Genomic DNA, 26,772 nt, shown 5'->3' on the forward strand with positions numbered 1-26,772 from the left:
GTGCATGTGCCTGTACTCTCTCTGTTTGTGGTAGGTCTGTGGTGACTCAGCTCTCCGGCCAAGTCTCACGTGTCTGAATGTGAAAGGCAAATAAACCCCCTCCAGGAAAAACAGTCCAAGAGGGGTCTATGCCAGTATCCCTTGGTTGGAATATCTCTGTAGCCCTCCCTGGGCTTGGCTCACAATCAATCCAGTAGTCCCCTAACCCTGGTATAGGGGGCTTTCTCCCTGGAGACTCTTCACTCTCATAGGGCCTTTCTGGCCACAACTCTCCAGCTAGGCCACTGCAGTTCAGTTCCCGCTCTGGGGTGCTTCAACATCCAGACCACTTTGCCCAGTGGCTAATGGTGGGGGGGACCCAGGCCAACCCACTACTCTGGGTCTCAGCCCAGGGACCCTATTGATAGCAGCCATCCACGGTGTCCCTTATCTAAGTCGGGTCACTGCTCTAATTCCCTGGGCTGCTTCCCCTTGGCCCCGTGCTATCTTCACCCTTCTCACTCTCCCTGGCTTCTGGTAGCACTGCCCTGTCCCAGGTCCTGCAGCTCCCTCAGCCAATTACACCATCCACGCTCCTCCAGCTACAGCAAGGAACTGAACTTACTCTGGCCCTGCAGCTCCATCTTATCGGACCTGCTGGACGCTGATTGGCTGTGTCACACACAGCTGCTCTCGGCAGCTCGGAGGATCCTTTCCACTGCCCTTTTCTGGGATGGGGTGTGGCAGGGCCACAAGACCTTCAGCAGATGGCCTCGGAGGGTCTGGTATACCCTGTCACAGATGAATATTACAGAACTTTCCCTGAGAGGAAAGGAAATCCAATTAGGTGGCTTTTCTCTGGGCTAGGATATACTCTCACAGGCATCTTGAGTCACTAGGAAAGAGGAATTTGTCCAAAACGGGAAGTTTTCAAACATTTGTTTTAATGGGGAAGCAGCAAGCACTTACATTCACCTCAAAAAAAACTAAGCAAAGCTTACATTTATTCTCATTTGTTAAAGAATGCACCACAAGTTTAGAATTTATATAAAACTGAACACTAGCAGCAGGCCAGCACCAAAACTTCCCTACTTCAGAGAGCAGACTTAAGAACACATCTGCTATCCTGCAGTGGTTGGGGGTTTTTTTTAAGGCATACTATTCATTTTAATACTTGATCAGTATAAGAACAAAAATTGTGAATTTATCCACTGTTTCTAAGAATCAAAATAGTACTTTATCTACAAACCTAACATTGTCAATTTGGGCCTTTTTTTTTTTTTTTTTTGCAATGAGGTCTATAGGTGGACCAATGGGTTCCTACATAGGCACAAGGATGTCAGCAGGCAGATCTCTGCTCACTGCAAGACTGGGGCCTTAATTTCTAGGAACAGCTTTTAAACAATGATTACGTTACCCTTTGGCACTGACATGTTGCTGTAATAAAAGCATTAAAAATGCCTAACAACCTGATTCCTACCTCCAACTGCTCTTTATAAGCACAGCCAGGGCTTTAATATTAAAACATGCCCCCCAAAAATCTAAAGTGCTTGAACTATGCAACCAAATGTTAAAGACCCAACTGAACTCCTTGATCTTATAGGACAGGGTTGATAGCCTGGGGGAAGAGAGAAAAAAATTGGGAGTGCAGGGAGGGGATGGTATTTACTGGGCTCACTCCCCCTCTCTCCACAATTTATTGAAGATTGTTTCCTTAATCTGAAGGTCCCTTGGCCTCTTACTGAGAGCACTGTCCCCCTTCCCTCCACAACCACTTGGTCTGTGGCACCTACCTCACCACAACTCATCTCCATGCATAGGTGCTGGAACTTGGGAGTGCTGCAGCACGCCCTGGCTTGAAGTGGTTTCCATCATATACAGAGTTTACAGTTTGGTTCAATAGCTCAAGAACCCCACTATACAAACTGTTCCAGCATCCCTGTCTCGCTGTAGTATATATAATTGGAAAGTGAGGTGGTGTCACAGACTCTTCTCCTGGGAAGTAGATAGAGATTGGAGACCACATAATTACTATGAGGCTGCTACTGAGGGAACATTGTGGAGTTCAAGCAATTGACACAGCTGACTTGGACAGGATGTGGATTTACAATTCAGAGACAAATCCCAAACTTCAAAAGACAAAAACCAGATCTTATCTGTTAATTCAGTTTTCAAACTGTGGAGATGCGGCGGAACATTTGGGAGAGGGGGAGAAGGCAAGTGGCAAGGCTTGAGGAGGAAGTCTACCCTGACTTGCCTCCTTTGTCTGGATTTGGGGGGCACAACCAAAAATTGTAACTCAAAGGGAGGCTCAGCTCAAAAAGCTTGAAAATTGCTGTCCTGACTCATTGTGACACGTGGTTTCTATAAAGTGAATCGTTAAACTGAGCTTTAATTCTCAAAGGGACACATTCTTTAAGAACCTAAATATTTTTAAATTTTTCATTGTTTGAAACACCCTCATTGTATTAGCCTTATTTATTCAGCACCAGCAATTTGCTAATAATTTAACATTCAGGTATAAAGACAAAAACCCTAAAAAGCTTGCAATCTTCAAATACGTATAACATTTCTAATTCTTTCTTACCAAATGTAATCATTTTTCATTTGGCAAACGTTAACTTGTCTGGTGTCTTTAAGTGGAGTAAAATTCATTATACTAATGTAATAAAAATCAACTTAAAAAGTGCTTTAACAGATATTTTGATCAAGATATTTTGGTCCATGTGCCAGCAACAAGCATATTAGCTATTGCTAATTATATGTAGATACCAATCGGCCACTGAAGAGCACATAACACAGACCTTGTCTAGAGAAGACTCCAACTATTTTCCCACACTGGCAGACAGTAATAAAGACACATGAACCTTCTCTACACGAGAGACTATATAGTCACAGAGGGGACTTTTAGGTGCCTGGCCTCTCAGTGGAATTCACAGTCCTGAGTTAGGCACAATGTACAATGCATGGAGAGAGTTAGAATGGGATTCACGAAAGCCAGCCCACTGAGCCTACCTAGCTTAGGTGGAAAAGCTGTGGAGAGGGATATGGCCTATGCCAGGGATTCTCAAAATTTTTCTTTCCGATGCCCCCACAACATGCTATAAAAACTCCACGGCCCACTTGTGCCACAATAACTTGTTTTCTGCATATAAAAGCCAGAGCCGGCGTTAGGGGATAGCAAGCAGGGCAGTTGCCTAGAGCCCCAAACCACAAAGGTCCCTGCAAAGCTACATTGCTCAGGCTTCAGCCCCATATTATGGGCTCTGGGCCCCAGGCTTTAGCTCCATATGGTGGGGCTTCAGCTTTCTGCCCTGGGACGCCAGCGAGTCTAACACTGGCCCTACTTGGTGGACCCCCTGAAAGCTGTTTGTGGCCTCATGGGCTTAAGTGAGTTGACTGCTTAACTCCCAACTAGAGGAAAACACCTATCTCCACTTGGGATTTACACCTTTCTCCTGGACTCAGGCACCTAAGCCAGGTTAGTCATTTTTCATGTAAAACCACTTAGGAAGATCACCCCATAGCACAACAGTTAGAGCCCTCACACAGGATGTAGGAGATCTGGAAATCTCTACACTGCCTGATGTGGAGTAGGGACTTGAACTTGGGTTTCCTACCTCCCAGGTGACTGATCTAACCACTATAGTCACTCACATTTTTTCTCTGGCCCCATGAATATTTCATTATGTACTACAAAGTGGAGCAGCTTCAACAAGAGATTGAAACTCCTGGGAGCTGGAAGAACCCAGCAGAGTAGAGATTTGACCCCAGGTTTCCTACATCCTGAGTGAGCATGTCCAGCCACAAAAAGTTGGGAGCCTCTGGGACTTCACCAATAGAAACTCAGTCACCTTGGGTCTTTAGGGGCCTACAGGGTTAGATGGCAGCTGAGCAGTGATTTTGTGAGCACAAGTGGTGCCTAAATGTTGGACTTAGGTGCCTAACTGCTGCACTAGGCACCCAAGTCCCTCTTCTGAACCTAGCCCTAGCACTTCCACCCATACAGCCCTTTAGAAGTGGCAATTTTTCCTAAAATTTCCTACTATAAAAAAGCCACAATATTTCTAGGTGACATAAAAATAAATGGTTATTCCTGGGAGAGAGCAAAAGATTTAAAACAGCAGGCAGCAGCAAACTTAAGTATAAAAGGTCAAATCCTGCCTCCTTCATACTTATGGAAATAAGCACTGGACCTGCTGACGTTCTGTTGTACAGCAGGGGCAAACTGTAGACAGACCTCTCCACCCCATGAAGTACCATGGGGTAATACTACACAATGGTTCCCTCCTCAGCCGAGGATGAACATAACTATGGGTCCATGACTGCTGATCCACCTGTAAAACATGACACTCACAACCTGCCCACAGATGAGAAAGGGCAGGGGGCACAAGGCTCCAGACTATGGGGTATAAGCAGAAATTTATACTGATGCTCTGGATCACAAGAGGCTTTCATTCCCCCAATCCCTGCAGAGATCCCCACGTAAAGCCTGGTTTTGTGCAGGACAATAGGATTGAACCTAAGATTCCAAATATGTTTGTCACATTTCAGCAATTTTAAGGGGGAGGGGGGTCAAATTCTAGACCAAAACAGAGCTTATGTTGTTCCTTTAAACAGGGTGCCTAACACGTATGTACATTCTTTGTATCTGGGTTCTTTTTATCAACTAATTTCAAAAGCTCCAGTACACCAGATGCTGAAGGTCTCTTTGCAATGTCTTTTAAGAGCAATTGCTCAATTATGTGTTTCTGTAAAAAACAAACAAACAAGGTACAGTATATATTAGAGGAAATAAGATACTGAACATGAATAATGAGGAAATAGATGAAATAATGTGTTATACTGTACCTCTGCCGGAAATTTCTTGCTGAACTCCTCTGGAAGTACACATTCTCTTATTTTGGGCCACTCCTAAAAATGACACCAAATAATTTTTTTAGTATGATATTTTCATTGACTACATTTTGAAGCTCTGCAATTGAGCCACACAAAGTACGAAAACAAAATAATCAGAAAATGTAGTGCTAGGTAGAGAGCGAGTCTTCAAAAGACAGCATTTGTCAAAGGAAGTATCTGAAAGCTTTAAATTTGGCTAAAAGAAAAGGAGTACTTGGGCACCTTAGAGACTAACAAATTTATTTGAGCATAAGCTTTCATGAGCTACAGCTCAATGCATCCGATGAAGTGAGCTATAGCTCACGAAAGCTTATGCTCAAATAAATTTGTTAGTCTCTAAGGTGCCACAAGTACTCCTTTTCTTTTTGCGGATACAGACTAACACGGCTGCTACTCTGAAACCTGTCATTAAATTTGGTTGTAAGGTGTTTTTAAAAGTGTTCTGTAAAGCTTTGAGTTTGTTGACTTTTTCACCTTATGAGCCTCAAGGTCCATGAAGACCTGCTTCTGCCTTATTTTTGGCAAATCCCTGGTTCTCACTGTCAATTAAAAAAAAAAAATAGTAGTTCTGCATCCCAAACCCCATGGAAAAATCTACAGGAAAGGACTTTAACTCCGCCCCTGTGGGCATCATTGCTACTTGTGAGACAAGCGGATGCAAATAGCATTCCCCCCCAACACACACACAATATTTACTTTTAACATTGCAATAGTGTTTCAGAGAGTGCAAGACAGGGAAGGGAGGTAGGCAGGAAAGAAAAAAAAATCTCAGACTCAGATTACAGTCTGTGATTAATATGTCCATGGGTTTTATGGTCACTATCTCACAGAAAATATAAAATATAATGCGGAGGAGTTACGTTACATTTATACACATGCACACGCACACACACCATGAATGCCATTAGAAAAATTCAAAAACACCTTTTTAAGTCACTTTTAAATAATCAGTGCTAAGTCACACTATGACCAACATTTTTAAACCCAGGGGCCTAAAATTAGGCTCCTAAATACGTATTTAGGTACATAAACAGAAGTGACCTGATTTTCAAAGATGCTGAGCAACCCTCACTCTAAATTAAGTCAATAACAATGGCAGGTGCTCTGCACCTTTGAAAAAATCAGATCACATCTAGTTAGGTGTTCATATATGGATTTAAGAGCTTAATTTCAGGTATAGTTTTCAGGTTTGAAAATTTTAGCTATGCTCCCTGCCCCAAAAAGCTTGTCATTGAAGACAAGACATAACAGAGGAAGGTGACCAGCATTAGGAAGGAGGGGAAAGAGAATCATAGAATATCAGGGTTGGAAGGGACCTCAGGAGGTCATCTAGTCTGACCCCCTGCTCAAAGCAGGACCAATCCCCAACTAAATCAAGAGGACAAGCATTACAGCAAAAAGGATAAAGGTAGCATCAGAGGTCTAATTTTAAAAAATAATGCTGAAGGCAAAGAGAGAAACCTCTGTTTTGGTCATCAGACACATGCCTGTTGACCAATTCCTATGGTCCTTCCTTGAGCAAAACTCTCACTGACTTCAAAAGGAAGTTTTGCCAGAATGAGGGCTGCAAAATAAGATACCCCAGAGATTTAGTATAGCACATATCAGACTAGCCATTTCCTTTTTCCCCTCCCCTCAATTTAATTTGACCTGTCAGCAAATCCAGGCAAAAAGCATCCCAGACATCAAGAGTACAAAGCAGGGTGTGTAGGTAACTAGCTGCAGAGTGCTTCAGTCCCATGCAGGTAAATGCGATATATATTTTACAGGACAGGAGGATAGTTTTGTAGTTAGGCACTGGACTGGGACCTAGCTCCAGGTTCAATTTCTGTCTCTGCCACAGACTTACTGTGTGACTTTGGGCAAGGCCCCAATCCTGAAAAGACTGAAATACGTGTGTAAGTTTATGCACCTGAGTAATACCATACACTTCAGTAAGAATACTCATGTGCCTAAAGTAGAGCCGGTAAAAAAGGTTTATTGATGAAAAATGTCTTTTTAATTTAAAAAAAAAAAAGGCAAAAAATGTTGGCAGCAATATTGATTTTAAAAATCATTTTTTTAAACAAAAAGTGAAACAATTTGTTTCAAATAAAAACTTGTTTAATTTTTCAACACGTGTTTTTTTGCGGAGCGTTCTCTCTTACCTTCTCTTTTTTCTCCCCTCCCTGATTCTTACCCTTTTGGAGGATAAAGGGAGGGAAAAGATAGTGAAAACCAAGCAAAACACCCAAATTCTAACATTTTCTTGGTTTACGAATGTTGAAAAAAATTCAGTTTGACAAAAGCAACCTGTTTTGTCCCCATGGAAAAATTTTTTTTAAGATTTTTTTTTTTTAATTTCCCACTTTAAAAAAATATATATACCCTTTACAACCCAGCCCTAGCATAAAGTCACACACATGGTTAAAAGAACAGGAGTACTTGTGGCACCTTAGAGACTAACAAATTTATTTGAGCACAAGCTTTCGTGGGCTAAAACTCATTTCATTGGATGCATGCAGTGGAAAATACAGTAGAACGATATATATATATATATATACACACACACACACACACACCATGAAATAATGGGTGTTATCATACACACTATAACAAGAGTGATCAGTTAAGGTGAGCTATTACCAGCAGGAGAGAAAAATAACTTTATGTAGTGATAGTCAAGAGGCCATTTCCAGTAGTTGACAAGAACGTGTAAGGAAGAGTAGGAGGGGAAAACAAACATGGGAAATAGTTTTATTTTGTGTAATGACACATCCGCTCCCAGTCTTTATTTAAGCCTAATGTAATGGTGTCCAGTTTTCAAATTAATTCCAATTCAGCCGTCTCTTGTTGGAGTCTATTTTTGAAGGTTTTTTGTTGTAATATTGCGACTTTTAGGTCTGTAGTCAAGTGACCAGCAGTCTCTCGTTGGAGAGACTGCTGAATTGGAATTAATTTGCAAACTGGACAACATTAAATTAGGCTTCAATAAAGACTGCGAGCGGATGTGTCATTACACAAAATAAAACTATTTCCCCATGTTTATTTTTCCCTCTACTGTTCCTCACACATTCTTGTCAACTGCTGGAAATGGCCCATCTTGATTATCACTACAAAAGGTTTTTTTTCTCTCCTGCTGGTAATAGCTCACCTTAACTGATCACTCTTGTTATAGTGTGTATGATAACACCCATTGTTTCATGTTCTGTGTGTGTGTGTGTGTGTGTGTGTGTGTGTGTGTGTGTGTGTGTGTGTGTGTGTGTGTGTGTGTGTGTGTGTGTGTGTGTGTGTGTGTGTGTGTGTGTGTGTGTGTGTGTGTGTGTGTGTGTGTCTTTCTACTGAATTTTCCACTGCATGCATCCGATGAAGTGGGTTTTAGCCCAAGAAAGCTTATGCTCAAATAAATTTGTTAGTCTCTAAGGTGCCACAAGTACTCCTGTTCTTTTTGCGGATACAGACTAACACGGCTGCTACTCTGAAACACGTGGTTAAGTATTTGGAGGATCAGGGTCTTAATCTCACTGTACTTCAGTTGCACACCTGTAAAATAACACAATATTTCTTTACCTCACAGGGTTTTTGTGAGGATAAATAATGATACACTCAGATACCATAGTGCTGAGGGCCACATAAGTATCTCAATTGATATCGCTTGCTCTCTCTTCCCCTCTCTGATGGAGATTAAGTTTGCTGTACTAGACAGCAGAACTATCTGACAGACTAGATAGCAGATAGAAAAGGAGTACTTGTGGCACCTTAGAGACTAACAAATTTATTTGAGCGTAAGCTTTCGTGAGCTACAGCTCACCTCATCCGATGCAACAGATAGCAGATGTAGCCAATGATTTTAGTTTATTGTTCATTTATTGTGTGATGTTATGATTAATCAACATCATATATATTCATCGTATGTTAATTAGAGTCAATTTGTAGGATTATAAAAGTATAAGATTTATCAGTATTTAGAGGAATCGTATTGGGTAAAAGTAAGTAGGGCTGAAACGCAAGGCCTACAGGCTGAGGCCTGTAAGATTTTAGTTTACCCATACTAGGCCATCAAGTTAAGAAATGCTGATATAACTAAGTAACTGAAGAATAACCCGATGCCCTAAGATTATGGGAAAAGATGTACTAGTGGGTGATACTGCAAAAAATTAACAGTAAAAGTAATTTTTTGCTTACAAGATACCCAGTAATCACGTTTTGCTAACACATGCCCTAACCGCAAGGTGCATGTTGTGCAGAAATGCTAATGAGGTATAGTCAGAATTACATTATAAAAAAGGATGCTTAGATTAGGAAAATTGAGCTTCCTATGGGAAACTCCAGCAGGAACCATCCCTCTACTAATAATCAATCCATGAGAGACCTCTCAGACCCTAACACTTAGATTCATAGATTCATAGATACTAAGATCAGAAGGGACCATTCTGATCATCTAGTCCGACCTCCTGCACAGCGCAGGCCACAGAATCTCACCCACCCACTCCTATGAAAAACCTCACCTATGTCTGAGCTATTGAAGTCCTTAAATCATGGTTTAAAGACTTCAAGGAGCAGAGAAGCCTCCCTCAAGTCAACCATGCCCCATGCTACAGAGAAAGGCGAAAAACCTCCAGGGTCTCTCCAATCTGCCCTGGAGGAAAATTCCTTCCCGACCCCAAATATGGCAATCAGCTAAACCCTGAGCATATGGGCAAGATTCACCAGCCAGATACTACAGAAAATTCTTTCCTGGGTAACTCAGATCCGATCCATCTAATATCCCATCTCAGGGGATTAGGCCTATTTACCCTGAATATTTAAAGATCAATTACTTACCAAAATCACATTATCCCATCATACCATCTCCTCCATAAACTTATTGAGTAGAATCTTAAAGCCAGATAGATCTTTTGCCCCCACTGCTTCCCTTGGAAGGCTATTCCAAAACTTCACTCCTCTGATGGTTAGAAACCTTTGTCTGATTTCAAGTCTAAACTTCCTGGTGGCCAGTTTATACCCATTTGTTCTTGTGTCCACATTGGTGCTGAGCTGAAATAATTCCTCTCCCTCTCCTGTATTTATCCCTCTGATATATTTATAGAGAGCAATCATATCTCCCCTCAACCTTCTTTTAGTTAGGCTAAACAAGCCAAGCTCCTTAAGTCTCCTTTCATAAGACAAGTTTTCCATTCCTCGGATCATCCTAGTAGCCCTTCTCTGTACCTGCTCCAGTTTGAATTCATCCTTTTTAAACATGGGAGACCAGAACTGCACACAGTATTCTAGGTGAGGTCTCACCAGTGCCTTGTATAATGGTACTAAAACCTCCGTATCCCTACTGGAAATGCCTCTCCTGATGCATCCCAAAACCGCATTAGCTTTTTTCACAGCCATATCACATTGGCAGCTCATAGTCATCCTATGATCAACCAATACTCCAAGGTCCTTCTCCTCTTCCGTTACTTCTAATTGATGCGTCCCCAACTTATAACTAAAATTCTTGTTATTAATCCCTAAATGCATAACCTTACACTTCTCACTATTAAATTTCATCCTATTACTATTACTCCAGTTTACAAGGTCATCCAGATCCTCCTGTGTAATATCCCGATCCTTCACCGAATTGGCAATACCTCCCAGCTTTGTATCATCTGCAAACTTTATTAGCACACTCCCACTTTTTGTGCCAAGGTCAGTAATAAAAAGATTAAATAAGATTGGTCCCAAAACCGATCCCTGAGGAACTCCACTGGTAACCTCCCTCCAACTGACAGTTCGCCTTTCAGTAGGACCCGTTGCAGTCTCCCCTTTAACCAATTCCTTATCCACCTTATGATGTTCATATTGATCCCCATCTTCTCCAATTTAACTAATAATTCCCCATGTGGCACGGTATCAAATGCCTTACTGAAATCTAGGTAAATTAGATCCACTGCATTTCCTTTATCTAAAAAATCTGTTACTTTTTCAAAAAAGGAGATTAGGTTGGTTTGGCACGATCTACCTTTTGTAAAACCATGTTGTATTTTGTCCCATTTACCATTGACTTCAATGTCCTTAACTAATTTCTCCTTCAAAATTTTTTCCAGGACCTTGCATACTACAGATGTCAAAATAACTGGCCTGTAGTTACCCGGATCACTTTTTTTTCCTTTCTTAAAAATAGGAACTATATTAGCAATTCTCCAATCATTCGGTACTACTCCTGAGTTTACAGATTCATTAAAAATTCTTGCTAATGGGTTTGCAATTTCAGGTGCCAATTCCTTTAATATTCTTGGATGAACATTATCTGGGCCCCCCGATTTAGTCCCATTAAGCTGTTTCAGTTTCGCTTCTACCTCAGATATGGTAATATCTACCTCCATATCCTCATTCCCATTTGTCATGCAACCATTATCCCTAAGATCCTCTTTAGCCTTATTAAAGACTGAGGCAAAGTATTTGTTTAGATATTGGGCCATGCCTAGATTATCTTTAACCTCCACTCCATCCTCAGTGTTAAGCGGCCCCACTTATTCTTTCTTAGTTTTCTTCTTATTTATATGGCTATAGAACCTTTTACTATTGGTTTTAATTCCCTTTGCAAGGTAAGGATTGTTAAGGATGTAAGTAGAACTATATTTGTAACTTGTGCATAGGTTCGGAAAGCAAAGGTGACTTTCACTCTGTTAAGATTGGTTTCAGAGTAGCAGCCCTGTTAGTCTGTATTCACAAAAAGAAAAGGACTACTTGTGGCACCTTAGAGACTAACAAATTTATTTGTTAGTCTCTAAGGTGCCACAAGTACTCCTTTTCTTTCTGTTAAGATTGAAACTGTAGCTGCCAGAGCCGAACCCACAGTGGTGTAATACCACTTACAAAATTCGCTTTAAATAAAATGAAAGGCGACACAGAGGTGACAAACAGAGAGCACTAAAACACATTGACAAGTGAATGGTGCTAGGGTAATTTTTGTTTTAAATTTTGGGAGACAGCTTTTATTAACAAAAATAATATGAATATGTGGGCCTCACTGAAGTGAATTTTCAGGAAGGACAAGAATGAAGAGAGGATGAACACCTGATGTACTGGTATAAGGAAGGTATTCCAGACATATGGGGCAATAAGGAACACCACATAAAATACAAGTGAAACGTCAAGTCATATTTTGCCTTATATAGTTTTCTTCTGACCTATTTTTCATTAATAATTTAAGATTACTTACCTTAACTTTTTCAGTGCCAGTGGAAAATATCCAAAGAATTTCAAAGAGAATTAATCCTAGTGCAAATATATCCACTTCCTGTCCATATTTGTCTCCACCCTGTGGTCATTACAATAAAAATAGCATATACCAGACTTGCCTTTTAGGTCTAAAAATGTATCGTAATTGAAGTGTTTTCATACAATCCAATTCTGCAGTATTTATACAAGCTAAAATCCCTATGAAGTCAATGGGAGCTTTGCCTTAGGACGGCATGATTGGGACCACCAGGCCCTCATACAAGTCCTTAAATCTCTGTGCAAAAGATGCCCCATCTGTGAAACAGGGATAATATTTACTGTTAAGTGAAATGAAATATACAAACTTTAAAGCATCCATAGTCCCTCATACGTAGGATAAGTAAATTGATTCTCCCTTCCAGATAGGCAATCAGATACAGAGATTCTAAGGCCAAGATTTTCAATAATGGATGCCTAAAGTTACCCAAATTCACATGTAGGTACCTAAATTAGTGGCCTGGTTTTCAAAATTGCTGATCACCCACAGCTCTCACTGACTTCAAACTTTGTAATGTAAGACAGTATCGATGAGATAGGATCACCTCATTTCACAACCGACTTGTGCAATTTGCTTCATATTTTCCAGTTTAAAAAAAAAAAAAATCTATCCTGGTTTAGGATCACACCTGGAAAACTTTAGGCAACTGGTTTAGTACTGGAGAAATTAGGACAGGGATGGCTAAATCTGGACTTAAATGCAAGGATAACTATGGAGACACTCATGTCTTCTGATATCTTACTATTAAACCTGCAGTAATGGTTACCTGTTCTGGGCTCATATATGATCTTGTTCCCTTTTCTGTTGTCCGTAGATCATCAGTCATTGAAGTTACAAGTCCAAAGTCACCTATTTTTATTTTATTTTCATGAGATATGAATATGTTGAGGGGCTAAAAAGGACAATTAAAAAAAAATGTCTCAGTTTCACGTTACAAACTTTTAGCACCAGGAAAAAAATCAGTCATAGGGTACTTCAGTGGAAGAGTTGCTAAACATTCAAGGAAATGATTAGGAGTTATGTATCAAAATAAAATCTCATTGTTAAATCAACAATTTTTAAACACACTAGTCAAAATTTGAAATCATGACTGCCATAATAACTAATTGTTCTCATTTACACATACAGTTAAGTACTACTGTGTTATTCTATAGCAGTGGTTTTCAAACTTTTTTTCTGGTGACCCAGTTGAAGAAAATTGTTGATGCCCACAACCCAATGGAGCTGGGGATGAGGGGTTTTGACTGTGGGAGGGGCTCAGAGCTGGACCAAAGGGTTGGGGTATGGGGGTGAGGGCTGTGGGGTGGGGCCAGGAATGAGGGGTTCAGGGGGTGGGAGGGGGCAGGGGGTTGGAGTGTGGAAGGGGGTCAGGGCTCTGGGCTGAGACCGGGGATGAAGAGTTTGGGGTGGTCTCAGGGCTGAGGCAGGGGGTTGGAGTGCAGGAGGGGGTCAGGGCTCTGGTCTGGTGGTGCAGGCACTGCGGTGGGGCAGGGGATGAGGGGTTTGGGGTACTGAAAGGGGCCCCAGGTTTGCAGGGGCCAGGAACCAGCCAATGGGAGTGTGGAGCCAGTGCTTGGGGCGGGGGCAGCATGCAGAGCCCTGTGGTCCCCCTGCCTAGAAGCCGGACCCACTGCTGGCCACTTCCGGGGCGCAGTGCAGTGTCGGAACAGGTAAGCACTAGTCTACCTTAGCTGGGCAGCACCGCCAATGGGACTTCAACATCCTGGTCAGAAGTGCTGACCAGAGCCACTAGGTTCCCTGGGTGCTGAACAAGGCAATCCAGCGCCTTACATGCCAGTACTGGGTCACAACCCGAACTTTGAAAAACACTGCTCCCTAGGGCATTAACTTCAGTATACTAAAACATATGATGTGTTGTATGTGATTTATTAAAATTGATTTTGAACTCAAACTTGAAATTTAATATATACCTAGTATACAGCATTTCACATTCAAAAGCACTTCATGATTTTATTCCCAATCTTACACACAATGACAGACGCCATGCTCACATGGAGTCCCACTGAAAATAAAACAACAGTTCAACATTTTCTGATCCTCCAAACATTTATTCATTACATCTGTCCACCCACAGAGCGATCATCTGTTCTGCTTACCTTGAGGTCTCTGTGAATAAACCCTTTAGAATGAATATATTCCACTCCTTTCACTATTTGTCTAAATTTGATGAGAGACTCATTTTGGTAATTTTCCTTCCCTCTCTTTTCATCAATCCAGCCATCCAGTGTTCCTTTCTCACAGAATTCCATTTGGATAAAAAGGCAATCACATAGCAAATCTGGCCTCGATCTGTAATAGTAAAATTAAATCACAATATTAAAAACAGTACTACACAATTGTTTCTAAGCAGTTGGCTCAATGGTTTGCTGGTTTCCAACCTTTCATTTGGCTGCAGGCCCCCACAATCGTGGCCAAAAGTCCCTAATTTTTTAGGACCACTCCAGGTAGGCTTGGGGCTGCCAGTGATGGCACTGGAGTCAATCCTAGCTTCCAAACAGCCAGCTGCCTGCCACTGAAGCCTGTTCTACACTAAATAGGCTCACGTAAGGCAATTTACCTCATCCTAATTATGTCAATGTACACACTACAGCTTTGTCCTGCCAATGTAAGTGTCCTACTACACTGACAATAACAACTCCATCTCCACAAGAGGCATAGCACTGATGTCGGTGTAGTTAGGGCGACACAGTGTCTGCATAGACACTGCGTTACTTACATCGGCTGTTGGCTGTCTTGGCAATTTCACAGCTCCATGCTGGCGCCCCCAGCTCCCAGCCAGGCTGCACCCAGAGGTTCCCCGCTCTGGGAGTTGAGAAGCCTGGGGTGGCTGCCCCCCAGCTCCCAGCAGGGAGCAGAGAGCCTGGGGAAGTGGGGACAGATGGGCTCCCAGTGGGGAGCTACACGGAGCTTAGATACTTGGCCCTCAGCCCCCCACAATGCCCCTCTTCAGTCGGTGGAAGCACTGCTAGTGAGGACATGCACCACTGACAGAAGGAGGGTAGTGTGGACAGTAATTACTGCAGTGGCTGTAAATCGACCTAACATAGGTTGATTTAGGGCTGTAGTGTACACATACTCTGAGTCAGCTCTTCTGCTGAGCAGCCAGTAGGCTCTTTGGCCACAAGGTGGGGCAGAACAATAGCATGGGACAGGGCACGATCTAGTGAGTGAAACACAGGTTTGAGAACAAATAACTCCTGAATTTTAATCCCAATGCAAATACCATCTCCCTTAGCTGCTGAAGATCCTGCTACTGATTTGGCTTCAATATAAAACATCATTCCAAATTATGCCTAAATGTCAGTGTACATATCTGCGACACATACTGTTCACCAAAAAGTGGCAATTCATCAACAAAAAGGAGATGTACATGTACATGTACATTTTTCATTAAGCATACTGCCTGATGTTAAATATTTTTCATGTTCTTTCTTCTTTTATTAGATGGAAAAAATGTAAGTGTAGGGATCTATAATTCACTCATTTTTTGCCACACAAATCTGCAATAGGGAAAAAATAATCTGATTATTCCAGTTAAAGAGCCATTGATTACACTACAGAATCCGTTTTTATTTACCTTGAAAGGCTTGAACTGTTATCAGAATTGAGAAAGTCTTTCCCAGTCCAAGAGGTGTAATACCGTATGATGTTTTCATGCGCAAGTTCTGCTAGTGCTTGTACCTCACGCTGTACTTTACTAAATAAACAAAGAAAAATTCTCATTACACAACACTGAAGAACTGACACTTCTTAATAAAATGAACAATAAGATTAACTGAAGACAGGATATCAAGCAACAGTAGTAATCTTAGGATTAAATATCTCTATTTTAAATTATTTTAAAAGTCAATATAATTGTTTAATTTTTAAAGAGAAGCTGAAAATTATATCTACTAGCTCTGTTTCATTTGCTAGGCTGTTCTTGTGTTTTGCCTATTTTCTGCTCTATTATCCTGAGCACTCAAGTGTTTGAATCCTGTTCAAAATGTTTGAAATGAGAACCGCACCCCAACTCAGATTCTTGTACTTAATACCTTATCTGGTCATAAGAACACAGCAGATAAGCAAAGCAGAGTTGATGCTATCATGGAAAAATTAAGCATCCAAAAGACCCCGATCCTGCAAACACTAGAGCATATAAACTTTTAATTTGCAAGTAGTCCCTCTACATACACTGAGTTCAGCAAGACTATTAATATGCAAGATTATTTGCAGAGTTGGGGCCTACTTTGATTATTGTAGGGTTGTCCAATGAATTAATTTCAACCTCAGATGGGACCCAAATGTGACCCTTTATTTGAGGAACACAGGGCTTACATTTAAAATGTTAAATTTACTTCTCAGGAGTGCAATGTGAATGAAAATAGGAAATATCCTGGAATAACATTTAGTAATACAATATACTCATTAAAATAACACACCAAAGCAATTTAGGCTAAAGGTTGCTCTGAAACTGTTGTAAATAACATGGAGGAGGAGATCCTTAACACGATTTGTTAGAGAGACACTTACAACTTGTTTTTTAATTGATTGTTTAAAATAAATATTACTCGGCATTTTATCAGAAATTAGAATGTCCAGAAAAGTTTTTTTATGCTCCCCTGATGACATTTATAATGGTCTTTTTAGCAAGTGACACGATGACAAAGAAACAATTATACTGGTTTTATAAAGAGTGTTGCCAAATGCACAAAGAAAAAATAGGGAGGGAGGATTTCCCTCACCTAGTGTATAGTCATCTGAATTGCTACTGGTCAGTACAGGGAGTTCAAACATTTTCAGACACAAATGTGGTTTTCAAAGTGACTCTGTCTCTTTAAATGTTCTATAAATCTGTTAGTCTGTGGCTGACAAGTTTTATAAAAGCAGTAATTCACTATTCATAGATAATCTACCAAGTGTTCTGCAAATTTATAGATTCCCAGACCTGCAGAGAACACGGTGATAATCTAGTTTGACCTCCTGTATAACACTGGCCACAGAACTTCCCCAAAATAACTCCTGTTTGAACAAAATCATAGCTTTTGGAAAAAACATCAAATCTTGATTTAAAGATTACCAGTGGCTTAGAATCCACCACAGTCCTTGGTAAATTGTTCCAATGATAAAGTGTAAATTTTTAACAGTGAGGAGCAATTTATTTCCAGTCTGAATTTGTCTAGTTTCAACTTTTGACCATTGGATCTTGTTATATCTTTGTCTGCTAGACCGAAGAGCCCTTTATTGGGAACAGAAATTTGTCATGTAGCTCTTTGAGTCTATCACTATAAGGCATATTATCCAATCATTTAATCATTTTCATGGTACTTTGGGACTGGTGAACCTCACATATGGTGAATCAGGTTTTCAATAACCTCTCACCATATTAGATGTGGCTGTCTAGATGGGGTCAAGGGCTGGAATGCTTAAAGGGGACTGTATTTGGCTTCTTGGAGAGCAGCATGGTATTACAGAAGCTGTTTTGTTACTGACTTGGTTAATCTAACTGAAGAATAAACCACCAGTTGTGGGATTGTCTGCCCTATTCCTTGCAGTCTGCCCTGAGTATAGCATTCTCACTGTGGTCCATGCACTCAGTCACACCTCTCTTCTTCCACATCTCTACTGAAACAAAACTGCTTGAAAGACTTTGAATTGGGGATATTGGTCCCAGGCTGGGAAGTGAATCCAGACTGTGTATTAAGAACTGTGAACTGCCCGCAACATCCGGAGGGGTGAGAAAAGCTGTTTGCTTCAAATTTTACGTAGCATGAAAAAGTTTAGGAATTAGCTTGCAATTTTATCTTTGATTTCTTTTAAAAGCCAATCCTGACTTCTATGCTTATACCACTTATAGTCACTTAAAATCTACATTTCTGTAGTTAATAAACTTGTTTAATGTTTTATGTAAAACAGTGTGGTTCATTGAAGGGTCTGAGGAATCTACTCAGGTTAACAAAGGCTGGTGCATATCCATTACCCTTTGATGGAATGCAGACTAATTAATGAGCTTGCATTGATCAAGAAAGTCTTGAGCCGTGTAAAACACGCATTGCTGGGGTGCAAAGCTGGGACTGAGAGATATGCAGGTGTTGCCCTATATCTGTTTATGAGAGGCTGGAGGAGCATTCATGTGACTTTGCAGGGTGTGACTCTCATGCTAATGGCTAGGTGAGAGCAAAGCCTGGAGGGGCTGCTTTTCACTAGCGGAGCAGTGTGAGAGGTATCCTAAGCTAGAGAGTTAAGGGGGCACAACAGTTCCACAGTCCAGATTGTACCCTGGGGGTTGTCACACAAATACAGAGGTAAAATAACTTCTCTATCCCTACTTGAGATTCCCGTTTATGCATCCAAGGAACGCACTTGCCCTTTTGTCCGCTCCATCATCTTGCCCAGGATCAATGTCAGGCTGACATCCCTATGATTACCTGGTCATCTCATTTTCTCTTTTTAAATATTAGCGTAACATTAACAGAGAGCACAAAAGTTAACAAACCCTGTTTCCTATGCTGTGCTGGACTATAACTCTAGTGCACAGAGACGCAAACATCAAAAGACAGCACACTCATTTCAGCTCCACTGAGAACAGAGAAATAAACATGTTTGTCAGATAGAATGGACAATACTGTAAAGGAAAATTACTTAAACTTTTAAGAGATTACTACAAACAGGTTCATCTACAGAAACTGCTTGAGTGTCCTTTCAAATAAAAGCAAGCAGATGTGCAGTACTTACTCGCTACACGTGACTCGTTTGACAGCATAGTACCTCTTATCAATAATTTGTTTTGCTTTGAAAACATTCCCAAATCCACCGATGCCAATTGGCTCTAGCTCTTCAAAATCCTTGATAAGTCTTTAAAATAATAAAATAAATAATAATAATAATTTTAGCAAAATCAGCCCTAACATTAATTTTGGAAAGTATGGGTCTGATTCTGAAACTTGCAGAGCATCTCCTGAGAGATGCTGAGCATCATCTTACAGGAGATACTCAAACCTCAGGTAAACAAAGCGTCTTGCGGCCCGCCAGGGGCTTATCCTGAACAAGCCGTGAACCAAGTTTGGGAACCCCTGGATTAGAGGCATTCCTACTCTATTTTACATACTTATAACATTTACATTTGGAATTTTCATAAGAACAGAAGCTATCCACCCATTTTCTTTGAATAACCTCTTCTATTACAACATTTGTAGCACCACCCATTTCTCAGGTAGAGGAAAAACAAAGAAACATTCTACAGAGTTGCACAAATGCCAAATACAAACATTCTTATTATAGGAAATACCCTATACCTCACCCACAAGTGGCAGTTTGCATATGCTTGTAAATAGAATTCCTTCCCCTCCTTTCTTTGTTTTGCAACAAACATGCAAAACTGTTAGTCAAGGAAATCTAACCCATCATTGCAATAACTATACACCTCTTACTTAAAATCTCCTTCTCACCTTTCATCTTTTGTGTATTTATTTTCCTTTTTCTCTTCCTTGATCTGCTGACTTGAGAACAAGGGTGCCAATTTAGTTAAGATCTCTCTTCTTAGGGAAAAAAGAAAATTTACAATAAAACCTTGTAATATATGAATACAGAAAAGAAATTTACCTGGAAATATTTTTGGTGTCATGTTTTAGTCAAGTATCAAAGCCACTAAAACAGGATTTGCAATATTAATTTAAGAACATATATATTTAAAAGCAAAGTAATTACGTACCTCTTCGATTTCATGGCAGCATTTTTGGGAGTTGCCTATATCAAAAAAGAAAAACAAACATATTCACTGTTTTAAATAATGATGATTATTATTCTAATACGGATTGGATGTGGCTACCAGCTGTCCAAAGACATTCTTAGACTGTCTGGCTCATCTGTTTGATGACAACCTTCAGTTTAAATTCCTCATGAAACTTGGATATTACTAGCGCTGTGTGAGTAATGGATTTTTCAGAGTTCGCTGGCAATCCCGGGGGAGAAAAAAAACCTGTTTGTGTCAACCCCAAAGCTATTTTCTTCAAACTTTTTGATGAATCAGAAGTTGGGAAAAATTCATTTTGATCAAACAAAACATTTAGTTCAAGCTAAAACTAAATATTTCTATTTTGAGCATTTTTTAGCATTTTAAAAATTAAAGGATATTTCAAACTGAAAAGTCATTTTTAACTGAAAAAATAACATTTAATTTAAAAAGTTCTGGAATAAGGTTTCAAGTTTTCAGAATATACGTATATATTTATATGCATGTTACACCAAACAATTTAGCAAAACTGACACAAATTGCAGAAGAGTTTCAGCGTAGTCAAATCTGCACGTTTTGTCGAAAGATGTTTTGGCTCAAAAATGTCCCCAGCTCTAAGTATGACCTCATGATTCTTATCAACATGAATCAATTACATTCAATGTACAAGCACAGATCCATCAGCTTCCATGGAAGTATGCCTGTTTAAGCCAGCAGCGAATCTGACCTATTGTATGTTTAGTGAGAATGATGGTAAAAAGATAATGAACATTTTAAATAACATTCAGATATATTTTGTAATGATAACCATTGTGGGTAGAGGAGAAAATTGATACCGCACTATGCTCTGAAACTCCCCTAACTCAGGCTCTAACAGGCTGTTAGAGGAAGCACTTCTTAACTCTTGTAGTGAAATAGAGAGAGTGAAGCAATCTCAGAAGATTAGGCTCCAATTTATTGGTAGTTTTAGGCCCCAATCCAGCACTGTCACCCTCACAGGCAAACAGCTCAACCTGCATTTAGCCCCCATGACATCAGTGACACAGCAGTCCACCTGCACAGATCACAAAGCAGGAGTGAAGCCACATATGTTTCTTTTTGGGAGTGGTTCAAGGTTAATAGGCAGCAAGTGAGAAGCAGAGACCTCACATTGTATACTCCGAATAGTTAATCCCACTCAAGAGATGAACTACTACACTCTGCACTAGGGCCACATTCCACTTCCTGTAAAGTATCTGAGGACATACTAACTTCAAAAATTAGATATAGACATTAGCAGCCTCAAGTATCCAATTTTACCTATGTGCAACAAATATTTTGGAGATAGTAGCTCTGTTATCCACATCTTCATTAAAAGTGAACATTATCAACAGGAGTAAAATAATGACAGTCTATAAATTTAACTATGAGGAATAAAGGCTTTCATACTGTACCCAAGGAGATGAACAATCTTCATCTACTTTCAGGTCATTCATTTTATTTACTAAGCTCCCATCTGAGTTGATATTTTTAGATGCAGAATCAGAACCACTATAAGGGGAAAAATGGATTTCAATACATCTCCTTCAAACAATTCTTGAATCAAAACTACAATTCTTGATACAACAGAAAAAGGATTATGTGAATTAATTTAAAATACAAAACTTCACTTGTAACACAATTCTTGTGATTCAATAACATTTTATTATAAAATACTTATTTCTATAATGGATTTCATCCTATTATGTCACTACAATTTATAAATGTTAGTTATGTATTCTCACTATGGTAAGATAGGTTAGGTACAGAGATCATTTCAATGCAGAGAGGCCACCACTGGTACAAAATATAGCTGCTCTTTAACACTACACAGGGCATCTGAGAGAGTAAAGTGGTGATACCAAAGCCAAATTAACCATCAAGCACAATAGGCTGGTGCCAAGGGGTCCCAGCAAAGACTGGAAAATTTCTCACCATAATTTTCTTTCTGCTAGCGCTCTTCATTCTCCATGAATACGTTGTGCCTCTTTTGATTAATGGAGAATGGAGAGAGAAGCGGTATAGCAGAAATTATAATGCGGTACACAGAAATTACTGAAAAGAACGGATATTCGTTAAACAAAGCAGTGTCATAATACAAAAATGGCTACTGAAAACTTCAATGGAGTGACACTCTTCTTTTCACATCAAGCAGAAATGCTTCTAAAATAATTACTGGTGCTCAACAAGAAAGCATTCAGGATAGCCAAAAAAATCTGTGTATCATAAAGTCTATTACAAGAAATATAAAAAAATTAAATGCAATTGCACAATTAAACCATATTCTTGATCTGTAGATAAAGAAAGGTTTAAAATACAACTGATTAATTCACAAGTGAAAAGACAGCAAAAGATTTTGCTTAAATGCTCTCAGCTAGTTCTTGAATTATAAGCAAATGCATTATGTTAAACATCACAATATTAATGGTTCCAACTTACTTTGCAGATGACCAGCTTGACATTCCACTGGAAAAACTGAGCAGACTATTTGCAGAACTGGCAACAGCTGAGTGTCTCCCTGCCTGTATCTATATTAAAATAAATAAATGAATAAATAAATACCCGATACCTACCAGTCAAAGCTTTGCTACTACAAATGACAACATTCTAAAATGACAAAAACAATGGAGTTTCAGAAAAAGTTACTGGAACTACATTAAACACTAAAGCCCCAGCTGGGGAAGACGTTTATTACTCCTGGGGGAATTCTGTGCGACTACGCGCCCGCAGAAAACATCTGCCCCTGCAGAATTCCTGTGCTTCCCTGCAGAAAACAGCAAGGAGGCAAAAAGCAGCCACGCAGGGGAGGGGGGTACAACCATGGTTGCAGTTTTTTGGGGGGAGATTCACCACCCCCCAACAGAGGTGAGGCATGGGGGGCAAACAGGGTTATGTGCCACTGCCCCTCCCCATCATTTCTGCAAGCGCAGAGCTTCCCACTGCAGGAGGCTGCTTCTTGGCTCTGCTGACTCTGCAGCTGAATGCCATCTCCTAAGTCCTAGTGCCAGTCGGGCTCCCCTTCTGTGTGCTGCGAACCTTCCTCTTTTCTGTGCAACAGTCAGTGCCTGTGGTGGGCCTGGGTAAGGGGGGTGAGAGGAAGAGATAGTGGGGAAGAAAGGGGGTGGAATAGGACATGGGGAGGGGAACGTGGGAGTTAGGGGGAGGGATGAAATTGGGAAGAAGAGTGCACAGGGGAATCGCATGGGGAAGTGGGCGCCCGGCATGTGGCATTCCCTCGGCAGAAGCTGGTGCTCCCCCATTAAGCAGGCCTATCAAACCTTCACCCTGACAAGTCCTACCCCCCTACACCTGGACACTCACCTCCCATGAACCCCCCATACCCAGATTCCTATCCCACTGAGCCCCAACCTGCTGTACCTGGATCTCCACCCCATCAAGCCCCACTCCCCCAGCACCCAGACACCACCCCACACCAAGCCCCATCTCCCCACATCCAGATCTTCCCTGCTGAGCTCCAACCACCTTCACCTGGATCCCCTGCAAAGTCCCACTGCCCCTACACCCCCAACGAGCCTCTGTGCATCCAAATCTTCCACTAAGCCACCTGCACCCAGATTCCCCCACACAGAAACCTCTCGCCCCATACCTGGATTCCCCCCCCCCCAAACACTCACATTAAGCCCCTCCACATTTGTATCCTGCTGGACTGAGTCTGCCCAACCACTCCCGGCCCTTGGGCTGTGTCAGCGTTGGGTGCAGCCTCACTGCCGAGTCCCCCTACCAGCGGAGGTGAAGGCTTCAGAGTGATCTCCCACCTCAATGCAGCCAGTGGTCCCCACTGCCATGCTGGAGCCCCATTTTTATTGGCAAATAAAATTTGCAGAATTTTAAAATATTACATACAGAATTTTTAATATTCTGGTGCAAAATTCCCTCAGGAGTAGTTTATGCACATGCTTAACTGTAAAGCACTGGAGTGAAATTGAAGGCATTTTCCCCATTGAAGTAGGAATTTTTCCATTCACTTTAGTGTGGCCAAGATTTTGCCCCAGGTATTTAAAATTTTACATCCTTTTTCACATCTGCAATTAAATATCAGGAAAAGTAGAGTTTTGTAAATATCTTATGACCAGATCTTGACCACGAATCCAGGAGACATTTATAGTACATGCCCTCATTTGCAAGAGTAACAAGGGATGCAAGGATGAGGCCCCATTAAGAATTAGAACCAAAAAACAGTATTTGTTAGTTGAGGGCAAACTTTTCAGAGCAGGTAATAGTACATGCAATTTTGCATGTGGAAAAATAGAAGTGTATGCGTAAACAGGCTTCTCCAGTTAATTGCCCATCTATAGTAACTGGGCATGCAAAGTGATAAGCATGCAAAGTTTGCATTACAAATTTAGAGCTGGCTGAAAATTTAGTCATAAGTAATCACTGAGTTTTTGCCTTTTTCCATCCCTTTGTTTTCACTTAGTAAGAGACACTGAAGTTTCAGATTAAAAGCAAAAAGTGTGATATCACCGTTAGGCATGTGTAAGAGGTGCTCAGCATCCTTGACTTCACTTGAATTCCACTGACATTGCAGGCTCAGGTCCCATATGATTAAAAAAAATAATTCTGATTTGCAAATTAAACACATCCAACACAAATGCAAGGAACTATATAATTAAGAAAACTTAGTAATTGTACAGCAGCACTGTCCTATGCTTGAGAGAATTCCATTTCAGTATATTAGTTAAGTTTTAAAGAAAATTGCAGTGAAATATTTTTTCATAAATTCTTTTGTCACATGCATTTGTCTTTAACTGAATGATAACTCACAGGACCATATACTGAAATATGCAATTAGAGAAACAGATTTTTTTTTTTGGAACAATAAGCTATTGACTATACAGACACCGTGAATTTTAGCTACCGTACAGTGGAGCACCACAAACATAAATCTATGAGGCAAAGATTATTTCTCCCTCAAACTGAAACAAACCAGACTAGTTTTTAACCAAATGATGATGGACCTTTATTCAAAAGATGAATGAGCCAGTAGTCTCTTTACATACGGACTACATGCAATACATACCCTTGACGTTTCTTGTAAATGTAACTGCTCATATGCATGTTTTGCAGCAGCCTGTTTTGCAGCTTTTTTATCATTTCCAGTGCCTTTACCATAAATCTGGTCACCAATTTTACAGCTAAAAGAAAATCTATAAGAATAATAGAGAATAAAACAGTATCCATAAATCTTGTACAGCAAATTCTAATTTTAACAATTTTGAATACTAATGTCATGTAGAAATGATTCTAGGAAGAAAAGAGTTCTTCAATATTCTTCTGCATATGTACGTTTTCAAATATAACTTTAGTCGTCTAACTTGAAATGCCTTAAAAGGGTCTGATTTTTAGAAGATAGGGCTTAGCATTTTCTGAGGAGCCAGTCCCATAAAGCATCTTAAATAAGGTACCCAAAACTATTAGTCATCTGAAAATCCTCGATGTAGATTTTAAGATTAGTTCCTTGTGAAGGTATTTTTTAAATTGCAAAATTGTAACAACAACTTAGCCTAGAATAGTATATTATTTAAAAGAGAGAGAGAGCGCGAGCGCGCAGGCTAATTAAGGCACAGAATAAAACATTTGTGGTGAAGAATTTTAAAGTCTGTGTTTGATTTACCAGGACAGATTCTGTGAAAAATCTTAATAGAATTAAACAAGAGTAAGATTATTTTTTAAATCATAATTGAATTAAGCAAGTTTATCTTTAAAGGAGCACTGAAGTCAGTTTGAAAGCTACCAATTTAAAAAGCATTTCTTAAACATAAAGCCCTTCTCAGCCTGAATAAACTACTAAATGTATTTTATTTAAAAATACTGCTATGGCAAGTCATTTGCTAGAAAAAGAACATGGATTTGTGAAAGGGTAATAAGAATTATAAAGACAGTTTGGAAATAGATTCCAAACTAAGACACTGATCCTGAAAACTCTCATATACATGCTTAACATTAAACCCAATTAGTCCCATTGACTTTAAACACACATATTTGCAAGATCAGGGCGTATCTTTCCATGTTCATGCTGGTGTTTTATAATTCTATTTTTTAATTATTTCAGCCAAAACGTACCTGGTATGAATTAGGGCTCTTTGGTTAGACATTCCTGCTACCCTACCACATTTTTCATAGAATCATAGACTTTTAAGGGCAGAAGGGACCATTATGATCGTCTAAGTCAGACCTCCTGCACAACGCAGGCCAGGGAATCTCACCCACCCACTCCTGTAACAAACCCCTAACCTATGTCTGAGCTATTGAAGTCCGCAAATCGTGGTTTAAAGACTTCAAGGTGCAGAGAATCCTCCAGCAAGTGACCCGTGCCCCACGCTGCAGAGAAAGGTGAAAAAGATAAGCACAACATTCATACCCTCCACTACAATCACTAATTTTAATTAATAACATTTTTTATTAGCAGCTCTGACACTTCATTCTTTAATTCATTCAGAACTGTTGGATGCATCACTGATGAATTGATGTTTTTTAAATTTATCAAATTTGTTTCAAAACCTCTTTTGATACCTCGCTCTCTAATAGGGGTGCACACTTTCTAATCGCACAAAAACGGAACACCTTTCCCCTCCCCATACCCCGCCCCTTCCCCAAGGCTCCACCTCCCACTCACTCCTTCCCCCCTTCTTTTGTCGCTCACTTTCCCCCACCCTCAGTCACTTACTCATTTTCACTAGGCTGGGGCAGAGGACTGAGATGTGGGAGGGGGTGAGGGTTCTGGCAGGGGGTGTGGGCTCTGGGATGGGGCCAGAAATGAAGGGTTCAGGGAGCAGGAGCAGGCTCAGGGCTAGGGCAGGGGTTTGGATTGAAGGAGAGGCGAGGGCTCTGGGCTGAGGGTGCGGGCTCTGGGGTGGGGCCAAAGATGAGGTGTTCAAGGTGCAGGAGTGGG

At 40.4% G+C, this 26,772-nt stretch overlaps 1 protein-coding gene across 15 annotated transcripts in view; it reads right to left on the reverse strand.

The window, feature by feature from the left end:
- Window positions 1-26,772, reverse strand: part of EIF2AK2 (eukaryotic translation initiation factor 2 alpha kinase 2) — a 57,194-nt gene that overhangs the window by 6,702 nt on the left and 23,720 nt on the right. For 5 of the 15 annotated variants that reach the window (XR_006280150.1, XR_006280149.1, XR_006280152.1 and 2 more), the window contains exons 5-16: window positions 24,901-25,027; window positions 22,299-22,387; window positions 21,275-21,371; window positions 19,821-19,855; window positions 19,558-19,647; window positions 18,845-18,964; window positions 15,708-15,827; window positions 14,227-14,419; window positions 12,876-13,001; window positions 12,053-12,151; window positions 4,831-4,893; window positions 605-801 (exon numbers count right to left, since the gene is read on the reverse strand). Coding sequence is in view for 7 of the 15 variants with exons in the window: in XM_038397406.2 (XP_038253334.2) it covers window positions 4,605-4,730; window positions 4,831-4,893; window positions 12,053-12,151; window positions 12,876-13,001; window positions 14,227-14,419; window positions 15,708-15,827; window positions 18,845-18,964; window positions 19,558-19,647; window positions 19,821-19,855; window positions 21,275-21,371; window positions 22,299-22,387; window positions 24,901-25,027 (1,285 nt within the window). In the remaining 8 variants the exon portion in view is untranslated. Of the gene's footprint in view, window positions 1-604; window positions 802-903; window positions 4,731-4,830; window positions 4,894-12,052; window positions 12,152-12,207; window positions 12,367-12,875; window positions 13,002-14,226; window positions 14,420-15,707; window positions 15,828-18,844; window positions 18,965-19,557; window positions 19,648-19,820; window positions 19,856-21,274; window positions 21,372-22,298; window positions 22,388-24,900; window positions 25,028-26,772 lie in introns of those variants that run through there. The other 10 variants (XM_038397406.2, XM_043511521.1, XR_006280147.1 and 7 more) reach the window with 8 other exon arrangements.

The sequence above is a fragment of the Dermochelys coriacea genome, chromosome 3 (genome assembly GCF_009764565.3).
Source record: "Dermochelys coriacea isolate rDerCor1 chromosome 3, rDerCor1.pri.v4, whole genome shotgun sequence".
NCBI lineage: Eukaryota > Metazoa > Chordata > Testudines > Dermochelyidae > Dermochelys > Dermochelys coriacea.